At 39.2% G+C, this 12,311-nt stretch overlaps 2 protein-coding genes across 5 annotated transcripts; both read right to left on the bottom strand.

Moving 5' to 3' along the window:
* Positions 1–246: 246 nt before the first annotated feature.
* LOC144020713 (uncharacterized) lies at positions 247–2,845 on the bottom strand. 2 transcript variants are annotated; one of them, XM_077524451.1, is made up of 3 exons: positions 2,700–2,845; positions 2,269–2,315; positions 247–2,195 (listed from the first exon to the last, which is right to left on the bottom strand). In XM_077524451.1, the coding sequence occupies exons 2-3, from the start codon at positions 2,309–2,311 to the stop codon at positions 766–768; spliced, it is 1,473 nt and encodes a 490-aa protein (XP_077380577.1). In that variant the 5' UTR covers positions 2,312–2,315; positions 2,700–2,845; the 3' UTR covers positions 247–765. The 2 variants fall into 2 exon arrangements, with proteins under 2 accessions (XP_077380577.1, XP_077380578.1); XM_077524452.1 differs by lacking the exon at positions 2,700–2,845 and having other exon boundaries at positions 247–2,168; positions 2,269–2,409.
* A 101-nt stretch (positions 2,846–2,946) lies between these two features.
* Positions 2,947–9,248, bottom strand: chrna9a (cholinergic receptor, nicotinic, alpha 9a). 3 transcript variants are annotated; one of them, XM_077524448.1, is made up of 8 exons: positions 8,783–9,248; positions 8,573–8,718; positions 6,961–7,115; positions 6,699–6,879; positions 6,511–6,594; positions 6,243–6,438; positions 4,776–5,323; positions 2,947–3,127 (listed from the first exon to the last, which is right to left on the bottom strand). In XM_077524448.1, exons 1-8 carry the CDS (start codon positions 8,826–8,828, stop codon positions 2,957–2,959), a joined length of 1,527 nt encoding a protein of 508 aa, XP_077380574.1. In that variant the 5' UTR covers positions 8,829–9,248; the 3' UTR covers positions 2,947–2,956. The 3 variants fall into 3 exon arrangements, with proteins under 3 accessions (XP_077380574.1, XP_077380576.1, XP_077380573.1); XM_077524450.1 differs by having other exon boundaries at positions 6,243–6,336; XM_077524447.1 differs by having other exon boundaries at positions 6,243–6,594.
* Positions 9,249–12,311: the final 3,063 nt, after the last annotated feature.

Here is a 12,311-nt window from a genome sequence, read left to right as displayed (position 1 = left end):
AGTGAAATGTAATAGCATGCTGTCAAAATCACATGCTGTGATTTTGCACATCAGTTTATTTCCGGTCCGGGTTGCGAACGCGCAACCGAGGGGCATAAAGTCGGAAGCACAAGTATTTTTGACGCAGCCCACACGTCGTGAAACGAACCGGAAACAAACTGATGTGCAAAATCACGTGCCGCCTCTTCCATGGCATATACCCCATACGTCACCACCGGGGGATCCACATAAAAGAGACACTTCAGAGAAAGTTAACTGTTTATTAAACATGGCGGCACACATTATTTAGCCAGGGTTAACACATTATATATTATATATATAACACTTGGGAATTTAACAGCAAGATGCTTGGTAAATTGTGGCAGGAAAAATAATTTTTCAGGTTGCGGGCATAGCTAGCGAGCTAGCTAAGTGCATGCTGTATAGGTAGAAATTGGTCAAATATAAGTAAACTGGCATTTGTGCCAGATAGCCGGATTGATCAAAGCCGCCCATTTGTAGACTAGGGTAGTCGCTAACTAGCCATCTATCCAACCAGTTCAGCCTTGTTATGGTGGGGAAGGGTAACTCATGCTGCACGCCCAAGTGTTAAGTGGTCAAATATTTTGATGATCTTTTTAGTGATCTTTTTAGTGATCTTTTTCGTGACTCCATCAATGCGTGCATACTAACGAAGTTTTAAATGAACAACTAAAATTCAGGTTGCTGTATCCAAAAGTACACACAGGAAGTTGCTGAAAGATGAGTTATTGAAGAAGAAACGTGTTACTGTACATAACATGCATTCCTGGCTTGCTGCAGAGATGCATTAAGCCCCATCAGTCCCATCTCATGCACAAATCCAGTCACATGCATCGCTGTGCTGTGCTGCGACTCTTCACAGTTCTTCCTGATTATCCCATTGCTCAGCTGTGACGAATACACGGAACACGCTTCTCTCTCACATCCCTCCAACTGCCTGTTGAGGCTCGCTTCTATGCGTTTATATTCGTCTGACTTCCCCTTGATGAGTTTGAGCAGCTGCATGAGTGATTCCATTTTTAGTTTGCCCACTCTTTGTTTTTCTGTTTGTGTCGTCCGATAAACCTCTCGCTGATGTTTGAGCAACTCCTCCATTTTCTTCTCCTGCTCCTTTTCCTCCTCCAATCTCTGGAAGAGTTTGTCCAGTTGTTTTTGCAAAGCTTCTTTCTTCATTTCTTCGGTCTGTTTGATGTCCATTTCTTTCCTTTCAATTTCCACTTTATATATTTTCATGACGTGTACCATGCATTGTCTTAAAATCTTCTCCTTCATAGCTACTTCCTCAAGTACTTTGGTAACTTGTTCCAATCTGTCTTGGAGAGCTTCCCTGCTCTCCTCCTCCATATGGATCGGCATCTCCTGAATCTCTTTCATTGCTTCCTTCTTCTCCATCTCTTGTTCCTCCATCTCCACTTCCCTTTTCTGCTGAAGGTTTTCAAACTCTCTTCCATACCTCACTCGCATTTCCTCCTCGTGCTTCTTTTTTAGCTGGTTCTCTTTGTGAATCAGCAACCTGCGCTCCTCCCGCTGCATGCAGGCCAGATCCTCCTCTGCTTTCTGACGCATCTTGCTGGTGTAACAGATTCCTCCATTATCCCTCAGCATGCGATCCACAATGGCGAGCAGCTCAGATGTCTGCTCCTTGCTCCCGGAACTTTGGTTGTTGAAGACACAGTACCTCCCTGAACATTCTGACACCAGTTCCTCCAGGTATGGGGACATGTCTATCATACACTGCTTGACAGAAACTCCGTCTTCCAGGCAGTCTCCATGGGTAAAAACCACAATGGATAATTGTACAGCATGAGAACCAAGAGCCTGTTTGAATTGACGCACCGCTTCCATCTCCTCCTGAGTGAACCGCGAGATCCGAATAATGAGGAGAAAGACATGCGGCCCTGGGAAGAGCAGACTAACAGACTTCCTTAACTCTCTCTGTACCTCCTGCGGAGTCTGCGAAGTGTCCAGAATTCCCGGAGTGTCCAAGAGCACAAGGTGCCTTCCGCAGATTTCTGCACAGGCTTTCCGAGACCGCAAGGTGATGGAAGAGCTGCTGACTTTTGCATCAAAGAGTTTACGACCCAAAATACTGTTGCCGGTGGAGCTTTTCCCACTACCGGTCTTCCCCAGCAGGACCAGTCTTATCTCTGACAAAGGGGGAGATGAATTTCCACCTGGATTTACAAATGCATTTGGGAGTGGTTTTTGAGTTGTTGAAATTGAGGAGGAAAGTGACAAAATACATACCTGGCTTTGTCTTGGTAGACAGTTGCTTGCAAGAGGATGGCATGCTGCTTCAGGTTGTTGGCCGGTATGAGTGAAGAATAATAACACATTGGTGTGGAGGCTCAGTCACATGAGAGACCTCTTGGACCTTCTGTTATCAGCCATGATTCAAACATCTTGAGCAAGATTGTCTCAGTAGTCTCTAAGACCTTTCTTATCATTAAGATTACATTTTAAGGACATGGTCCAAATGAATTGGAGACCCAGTAAGCTAACAGTTTGAGGGAAGTTGCATAATTTGCCTGTGGTCAATGTGATCAAAGTCTGTAAAGTATTTCTTATTACATCAACCAGCATGGATAGCAGACGTGATGATAGTGTTACAGTGGAGTGTGGGACTTTGAAGTACACCTAATAAAGTGGCCAATAAGCTTCAATATTGTTGTACTTACAGATGAATGCCTGTCTTTCAGTTCATCAATAATGGAGAGTCCATGAAGCGTCTCGGTGTGGCCTATTTTACTAGTGCCTTGCAGTCTGATATGTCCAACAAAATGCCACAGGGAACAAAGTGACATGCAAACACCGAACAATACTGACATATGAAACGCCTTCCTTTGTAGATACACAGTTCCGATTCATTCCACCTTTAAGATAGGGAATTAGGCGACTCGGGGGATAATTGAGGATTAGTGTTGAAAACAAACTGTCAGGATGCCTTGGCTATAATTAGGATGCTCATGAGGAACACCATGACGAAGAAGATCCACATGAAAAATCGATCCATCACTTTGGCAACCTTCTTCCACTCGGCAGCCTTGACACAAGTCGTCCTCTGCTCACGGAAGCAGTTCGCCACGTACTGGATGTTCTTCACTACCTATAAAGGAGTGACAAAGTAGCCTATGTGACCTCAGGGAATTTTTGTTAGTTTTTTTAGTAGAATAACGTGTAATTGCACATCCACTACAGTAGGAGGCAGTGGCGCTCTCATTGTCAGAGAGTGCATGTGGCGTATTAGCACTTCTAAAGAGGTGCACTTATTACTAATTATAGTCCCCGCGGACAGTGAGCACACAAAATATTTTGTTCTTCTTGGGATGGGGGTTGGGGAGCATAACAATTTTTGGAGAAGCACTAAATGGCTGATCGTTTTATGGATTGTGGTTGTGATCTGGACTGATGATGAACGCGAGCGTTGGCGTATCTTTGCCAATGTTTGTTACCAAATTTCCTGGTCACATAACCCCAACCAAATTAATATTAAAGTCTATGAGTCCCATTTATGGATTTTTGTACTTTTGATCTGAGCCTAAAATTGAAATCAGAAAAAAATCCAGCAGTTTCATTTTTGTGTTAAATTTAAACAAACAAACAAACAAAAATCACTTTTGAATTTTTAGACTTGCCAATTGACAATTCCGAACATCCAGGCAGCCATATTTCTTATATTTCCACAATGCAACGCTTCATTCCCACGGCGTATTGCCTTTCTTTTACTGGTGACTAGCATACAAACCACGCATCAGTCAAACATTTCATCACATTTTCAAATCAAAATAATCATCACAAATCAAATTACAGCGATCCAAAGTCCAACACTTTTCAAGGACGGAGACGGTCTATCCCACTTGGTTTGTGTCAGTAACTACCTCAAAGCGTTCAAGGCAAACAAAAATACAAGACAGAGTAAAGGCCGAAAGTTTGGACACCCCTTCTCATTGAATGCGCTTGATTTATTCTCATGACTTGTGATTTACATTGTAGATTCTCACTGAATCCATCAAAACTATGAACGAACACATGTGGAGTTATGTACTTAATAACAACAAAAGAAGGTGAAATAACTGGAAACACGTTTTATATTTTGGTTTCTTCAAAATAGCCATCCTTTACATGTTTACTGCTTTTGGCATTCTCACCTGTGGGAACTCCTTGGCTGTTGGAAAACAATTTCAGGTCTCTTGGAGCTCAGTGAGAGACTGCCAACAGTGTACAAAAAAAGTAATCAGAGCAAAGGTGTCTATTTTGAAGAAACTAGACTTTTTTTGTTAAGTACATAACGTCACGTGTTCATTCATAGATGTGTCCAAACCTTTGGCGTGTACTGCGTTAGCGGGACACAACGTGATTTGGTATGACTGTGTTTACATGTATGTTGTTTACATTTACCTCAAAACGCTTTGTGGGGGGAATGGGACACAAACCCTCCTCGAATGCAGCATAAGGCCGCCATTTTGACTTGTGAAGTAAGCTTTGAATTGTCAATTGAAAACAGTTACACTATATACAACACACAACCATTGCGTATGTTTTTTTTTTTAACAAAATAACTGCAAATCTCAATATGAGTGTTATCCGCACAAAGCAATGGGATAGCAGTTTTGTGACTTTTTGTTCATATTTAGGCCCTTTGAAATGATTCAGTAAGAATTATTGCTAGGTTTGAGTCAAACACTGCTTTAATCCCTTGAAATTTCATAAATGAACAGTGGCTATGATCCCTATAGCAAAGTTGGCTGTTGTACCTGTACATGTTGGAGGCAGGGGCAGCTGCAGGGGCAAGCCGGGATCTGGTATTTCTCCTCAGGATAGAGAATCTGCTCCTTCAGTCCTCCGTTCAAATGCTGGAGGTATGGAGGATGAGGAGCAGCCTTGTAGTTCTCATCATTTGTGACGTAATGCTGGTAGTGCTGCACTGCCTCTCTCTTCCCCTCTGATCGAGAGGCGTGGCTTTTAGAATGATGTTTGTTGCTTACTTGGCCATTTTCTTGTTGTTTTCCATGTTGGCTTTTGCCGTGTTTGTTAAGATGGTGGATGTCACAGCTGTCAGGGTCAAAGCTTGTGTCACTCGTGGTATCGTCAGGGTACAGAGGGCTCTTCTCACACTCGGGAGTGGTGCAATTCTCTCCGACTTCATAAACAAAAAAGATTTTGGACATGTAGTCTATGATGAGGACTTTAGCCCAGTGAGGGACGGGCTTGGCCTCGACTCCACAGAAGTGGATGTTCATAATGAAGATGGTGAGGGATGTAGAAGCTGTGATCATGGTCATGGTGGCAATGTAGTATTTCCCTAGAGAAGAAGAAGGAATTTGTTAAGTGTAACACCCTCACACCCTCTGTTGTTGTGATAGAGGTAAAAATGAGGACGATTGGTCACCCTTTGTGCCAGGCATCGTGTCTCAAAATGCCTTAAGATGTCTTAATAACCAAAATCAAGAAATGCTGGTACAACAAGACATCTTAAGACAAACATTTGAAGACCTCACTCCTTGACAGAGTAGCACATGGGATGCCCCCAAACAGATTTTTGTCTTGAAGACACTTAATGTCTTAAGACATCTTAACATATCTTCATATTTTCTAGAGACATCCAAAGACATCTTAAAGCGGAAGTCAACCCAAATATTTTTTGCCAATAATATGTTCTATGCAGCCCCACTAGTCTAAATATGGTAGCCCAGTTAATATTGTGCTAGTGGAATATGAGTTAGGCAGCAAAATCCAGCTGTTTTGATCCATTTCAGGGGACAGCCATTTTGCCACTTGCTGTCGACTGAAGATGACATCAATGTTGCTCAGGTCTCAAGTAACAACCAATCACAGCTCAGCTTCAGAAAACAAGTGAGCTGTGATTGGCTCAGCTCAGCTTTAGACACCAGGTGAGCTGTGATTAGTCGTTGCCTGAGCTCTGAGCAACACTGGTGTCATCTTCAGTCAACAGCAAATGGCAAAATGGCCGCCCCCTAACATGGATAAAAATGGCTGGATTTTGCTTCATAACTCTTATTCCACAAATATAATATTAATCATAATGTCATGTTTAGATTAGTGAGGTCACATATAACATATTGTCAAGAAAAGTTTAAGGTTGACTTCCAATTTAAGACTCACGTCTATAGACATGCCCTATAGACAATATAAAAGGTCTCGACATCATCTTGAGACACTTTTTGTTGGAACAATCACCTATCAATTGGAATAACACTAACCTATATAGGGCATACTTTCTGCTGGCGGCATGCTCTCGGCCACCAGCAGCTGGAAGACAGTGAGCGCCAGCAGCACGGTGACCCCCAGCGACACCTTCTCCCCGGAGTCAGCCGGCAGGTAGAAGCCCAGCGGTGCCAGGAAGGAGATAAGGAAGCAAGGCAGGAGCAGGTTGAAGATGTAGAAGGAGGAACGGCGCTTGAGGAGCAAGGTGTAAGTGACTTCAGTGTAAGGATCCGAGCAGCAGCCGTACATCATCACGCTCCTCACCGCTGGCATGCCGTGACACTCCCACTCCACGTTCTCCACAAAGTCTGACAGGTCGCCGCTGTCCATCCCCAAGCTAACGTCAACCTGTGTCACAGACAAAACTGAATGTAAACAAATGCAATAAATGCTTTTTCCTGAGGGACACCTCCAGAAAAATTGAAGGAAACCAGCAAGGGTTTTTTCCACACCTGGTTCCCATTGTAAGTCCAGGAGCCAAAGGTGAGGTTGCACTGCTGCCAGTCAAACGGGAAGTAGGAAACGTCCACCACGCACGTGCTCTTTGTGATGGCTGGGGAGTCCCACACGATCTCTCCGTTGTAGCGCAGCTTCACGTTGGTGTTGGATGGACCTGACGACTCCTCATCTGCTCTGAACATGCATCAAACTCACGTTAGATGGAAATACGACTGCTTTTAGGGACAAGACTTTGTTTGAGGGGAGTTTGCTAACTTGTTATAAAGGACGATGTCAGGCTTCCAAACCAGGTCACTGGGGATGTTGATCATCTCCAGGTCATCGTAGTCCTCCTTGTTCCACTTCAGGTAGGCATCGTGCCACACCTGCCTGATCCACAGGTATGTGGTTAGTACCTGATTTCGCTCGTCCTGCACACACACAAAGAAAATTCAACTGAATCAAAATGATTCACATTTACAATTATTTAAAGAAATGAGAAATTCATCCACTGGTTCAAGGTTACAGCAGTTTTCAAAACGATACACTCACAGTGAAATTAACACGTTTAATTGAGCTAACCCTAGCTACAGTTTAGCTCAACATTAATCTGACCAGTTTAGGGGGGAAAAAAGCTTACTTAAATCAATCAGAATCTGTCTGCCATTAGGATTTGGCAAGATTTCTTGAAAACATGATAACATCTAGCTAGCCTAAAAAGCCCAATGTTTAAAAAAAAAAAAAAAAGTAATAACACCTTTTTAGATTTTTAAGAAAAAAACAAAGCTAAAAAACTGCTATTGGTTAGTAAAAAAAATATCTTGGCAGACAAAGAACATGCTTTGATTCTAGTTTCCTAATCTTGGATGGATTTTAGTTTTGTGTATTGTTTTCTGAGTTATTCTTTTTTTTTTTTTTTTTTAAGTTGTATTAAATGATGGTCCTGTAATAATTTAGCTGGAAATGACAAGTCAAGAAAGTGGCAAAATAATGTGCTAAAGATCAATGCAACATAAATCTTTTTGTTTTTTTGTTTTTTTTCCATTTGATGGCTTTTTGTTGAAATATAATATTTCAAGGATCTAAGTAATTTGCATCATAACCTAAATTATTCTGATCAACTAGTCATTAAAAGCAGATGGCTTCTTACAAAGAAGAATATAAATGAAAACATATTATTTATTTTTAATTATTAAAAAAATATTTCATTTAAATTGATATATAAAAAATTGTTAGTTTATTTGTTACTGTCTAGTTTCGCCTTTTTTTTCGTTTTGCATTGCAGACATTCTGCACTTTTAAATATTAAACAGATGTACAACTTGGAAAAGAAGATGGGCTTTTTGTTTTGTTTTTATCATTTCAATAAATGCGTTGTTAGCTTACATCTTTTTTTTTATTCTTTTTTTTTTTATATATATATTGTTTTTTACAATTGACCCTGAAAATGAAGTGAAATGCTGTACATGTTTCTTGTCTGGCAGCAAAGACGTGCAAAATGCTCATATTTAAATTTGAAATATTTATTGTCACTATGCTGGAAAGAATTGCCTGTAGAATTTACAATAAATGACTCGCAAAAAAAGTTGCTAGCTAATTATTGTAAAATCTCACTATTGTGTACATTTATTACAGCATATTATTACATTTTCATTTTTATTTTATAATTTTTTTAGTTTTTTTATTGTATCTAAATTACCGTTACTGTATTCTTATAGGTATTGCAACAATATTTTTCAGTAGCACAGTCTTGGCCAATGTCTAATATTCTGATACCATAACCCAAGTGAGTTTTCATGTCAAGTAGAGTATCATAGCTGTGCATTTATGATGCACTGGGGCAGATTTGAAGCGATGAGTACTGACAGGTTATTTCCTTTCCACTCACCATATCTTTAATCTGCGACAGAGTGATCTGAAGGGAGACATTGAGGGCTTTGTCGGTGTCCCCTACAGGCCGCAGAGCATTCGAGTAGTCCTCCATCAGGTCACTCAGAAGTTTGCGAGCGTAATGTCCCCGGGCACCCTGAGACACTGATGAACAACAGGATGAGAAAAATAAAACAAAAAGTTTGATGGTCCATCATGCAAAACTGACCTTGCACTAGAAGGCTGATCCAAGCAATTAGTGCCACCTGTTTCATTTTCAACAAGATGAGGGCGTGACTAAAGACAACCCGAGTCCCAATCTACAAAAGTCAATCTCCTCTGAACTCCATTCTGTACTGCGTAGCGTGCACGTGCATTCAATTCTTGAAAGTTGCCTCAATGCTTCACTAGTTGTTAGTCGCTTTTTGCCTCTGTCACCGTGTGCATATTAGATGTGTGATGGCTGCTGTGTAACGGGAGCTGACGCACGCACATACCCCCGCAGAGTACAATGGCGCGGTCCCGTATCACTGACAGTATGTGAAACGTGACGCTGGCTGCAGAAGCTACCCGTGTACATGAACACAAGCAGCTGTGAACACAACCACACTGCTATACAATGGCATACATCAGTGTCTCATACACACACATGCACACACAAATGCTGACCCTCCGTGTGCCAGGTTAGTCATCAGCAGCACACGTGTCAGGGAGCGTGTGACACGTCATACACATCAATGGACTTATCACAGATCCGGGATCAGATTTCAGCTCACAGTGGGAGTCATTGACACACAGTACATAAAAAGAAGATTTGAGTTTGTAATGTAAACTTGAGTAATCAGAAGGGAATGTAGCACCTATAAGATAATAATTTCCTGAAAATGTCATAACATTTGCACTTAATTTCAACAATAAAATAATTAAAACTAAAAAAAAAAAAAAAAAAAAAAAACTAAACTAAACTAATTATTTAAAAAAATATATATTGTAATACCATTGTAACTAGAACAGAAGTGTCAAACTCATGTTAGCTCAGGGGCCGCATGGAGGAAAATATATTACCAAGTGGGCCGCGTCAAGTAAAATAACGGTATAAAACTTTAAAAAACGATTGCCGTCATTTATACGCATATTTTCATGGGCCAGCCCTAAATTACTGAGCTCAACTGTAATTATTGTTCCGAAAAATAACACAAATGCAAATGGAACGCGGCAACACTTTGCCGGTAAACGTTCCAGACGTGTTAAATCCACCTGATTTGCATATACAAAAATTGTTCCCAGAACATTATGTGGCGCAATTTATGACGTGAAAAGGATGCTAATCCTTACTAGTAATTGATTATTATTTTTTTTCGTATTTAACACGTTTTTCGGTCTATGATTAAAAAAATAAATAAATAAATAAATAATCATTTAAAAAAAAACAAAAAAACAAAAAAAAAACGTAACTTTAAGTTGTGTGTAAAATGATATCCAGGACGATTCCCTGTACAAGTTGCATTGCTTATCTGAGGACTGCTTGTGAAATTACAAATTTATATGTTTTGATTGTGGCCGGCTGATTAATTAGTCCAACATTACAATTTTATTTTTTTTTTAACTTTTCAAAATCATCTCGCGGGCCGAATTGAACCCCTTTGCGGGCCTGATCCGGCCCGCGGGCCGTATGTTTGACACCCCTGAACTAGAATGTAATTGGCTATTTCTTACATTTTCCGGTGGCCTTTTTTTTTTTTTCTCAAAACTGATAATTTAAAACTTGACAGATAATGTACTACAGATATTCATTTTCAGTCCAAAGTTCCACATTTTGTATTCCAGCAACAACAGGAGTGTTAAATTTTGGTGTTAAAATTTTCAATGTATTTTTTAACACTGTCTGATTTTGGAATTATTTGACAGAGAACCAACTCTGCAGACTTATTAATCTAAGTAAGCTCCGCCCACTTGAACTGCTCTACTATAATAGGTAATGTAATAACTAAGGTATTACATTTTCTGTTAAAAAAAAAAAAAATAGGGATATCTGTCAGGATTTTTCATTACATTATTGGTGAAATTGTTAAATTATTGGGTTTTATTACATGTAAATCTTATTACATTTTCAGGAAATTATTACATTTTAAGGTGCCACTGAGAAGGCCTCACTGAAGAATCTGGTAGGACGCTGGTTGACTTCCAAATTCCAATTTCAAAACTATCATTCTTATATGAAATATTCAAATTTTAAATAATCTGTTCCAGGCTCTGTGGCCAATTACACTGAAATTAAGGAAAAAGGAAGACAATTTGTTGCCACTGTGTGGGAAATTAAAATTAAGTTAACTAATGTAAATAATAATAATAATAATAATAATAATAATAATAATAATAATAATAATAATAATAATAATAATAATAATAATAATAAACTACTCATTCTTTCATGATGTCTAGCATGTATTTGCTGCATGTTGTGTTTTGGTTTGTGTGGAATCTTTTTACATTCACTCGTTATCTTATATAATCTTTATTGTTACACACTCTTTGCAGTAAATTTCAGGTTGATAATGTATTCAAGTAGATTGAGATGGATCCCTCGACAAATAGCAAACAAGGTCAATGTGAGTGAGAAATGTTGCATGCATATCCCAGGTGTTTCCTGTGTGTGTGTCTGTGTGTACATGCACAAAAATGAATGTTGCGGGCTTGTGGGTTATAAGGATGCACACATCAGGAGTATGTGGAGACTTTTGCTATGCAGGTGTTGTTTTGTATCATTACATTTCCAATTAATGCCAACTAACAAGCAAGCAACAAGTCACACTCTGAAAGGTTAGAATGGTAGAAAATAATTCAGAAAGTTTTTCGTGACTGTTTTTTTTCCATGTTCCTTTATGGGTCATATTGACCTAGCAAGGGTAAAAGTGAAAACAGGTGTGGCAGCAAGGATTAGGATCTTTTGGTGTGCTGTACACCTTGATTCAAAATTTGTGAAATTCGGATCTCTGTGTGAACAGAACTATGACAAAAGTATGACCTCAAACTGACATAGCCTACATTGTGCACAGACTAGCCAATATGTGTGAATGAATGAATTAATGCATTTTCCCAAACATGTATAAAAAGCAAAAAGTACTTAGAAAAATCAAACAAAATTGACAACACATAGCATATGCACGTTTGGAAAAGGAGTAGGAAGAAGCATAAACGTTTTTAACTCCTACCCCTTTGTGACTTAACTTATATGACACTAAATATGACAAGTTTATATAGAAATATAAGCATAATATACATTTTTTATTACTATAGTAGTTTGTGTGGGTTTTTCATTCTCATTAATGTTTAGTTGGCGCGTTGTATGCTTACTAATATGATAGCTTGCATTATTTACTTGAAACAAAATTACATTTGTTAATGAAGATTTGGAGAGTTAAACAAGACTTATTTGCTTTTGCAAGAGAACTAACATGTTTTGCAAATTTGGTAAAAGGTTTTATTATTTGTGTGAAGAGGTTTTGTGCTAAAACAATCACAAAAGCCTGTAAAAGCTCGTGACTCCATCCAAACCTCTTGAAAGGCAACAGTGTTTACATTTTCATCTTAAATATTATAATAGCATGTCGAGCAATGCAACGCATGGCTGGATAAATTTAATAAGTGTACTATTTCTTAACCTCTTAGAATAGAACGTTTTAGTCTACATACATATTTATAACACAGGCTAGTTTGTGAAAAGTTGTCATGATTACACTTGTGCTTTTATTTTATTT

Source organism: Festucalex cinctus, chromosome 6 (genome assembly GCF_051991245.1).
Source record: "Festucalex cinctus isolate MCC-2025b chromosome 6, RoL_Fcin_1.0, whole genome shotgun sequence".
NCBI lineage: Eukaryota > Metazoa > Chordata > Actinopteri > Syngnathiformes > Syngnathidae > Festucalex > Festucalex cinctus.
This window is presented reverse-complemented; position numbering and strand designations above follow the sequence as displayed.

What these genes read in the sequence shown, in the direction of transcription:
- LOC144020713 (XM_077524451.1), bottom strand. Translation starts at nt 2,311, where the DNA reads ATGCCATCCTCTTGCAAGCAACTGTCTACCAAGACAAAGCCAG. An exon ending in GTCTACCAAGACAAAGCCAG is followed by an intron (nt 2,196 to 2,268) that starts GTATGTATTTTG and finishes TTGTAAATCCAG; the next exon opens with GTGGAAATTCATCTCCCCCT.
- chrna9a (XM_077524447.1), bottom strand. Translation starts at nt 8,828, where the DNA reads ATGAAACAGGTGGCACTAATTGCTTGGATCAGCCTTCTAGTGCAAG. An exon ending in GGACTTACAATGGGAACCAG is followed by an intron (nt 6,595 to 6,698) that starts GTGTGGAAAAAA and finishes TCTGTGACACAG; the next exon opens with GTTGACGTTAGCTTGGGGAT. An exon ending in CCTGCCTCCAACATGTACAG is followed by an intron (nt 3,128 to 4,775) that starts GTACAACAGCCA and finishes ACTCCTTTATAG; the next exon opens with GTAGTGAAGAACATCCAGTA.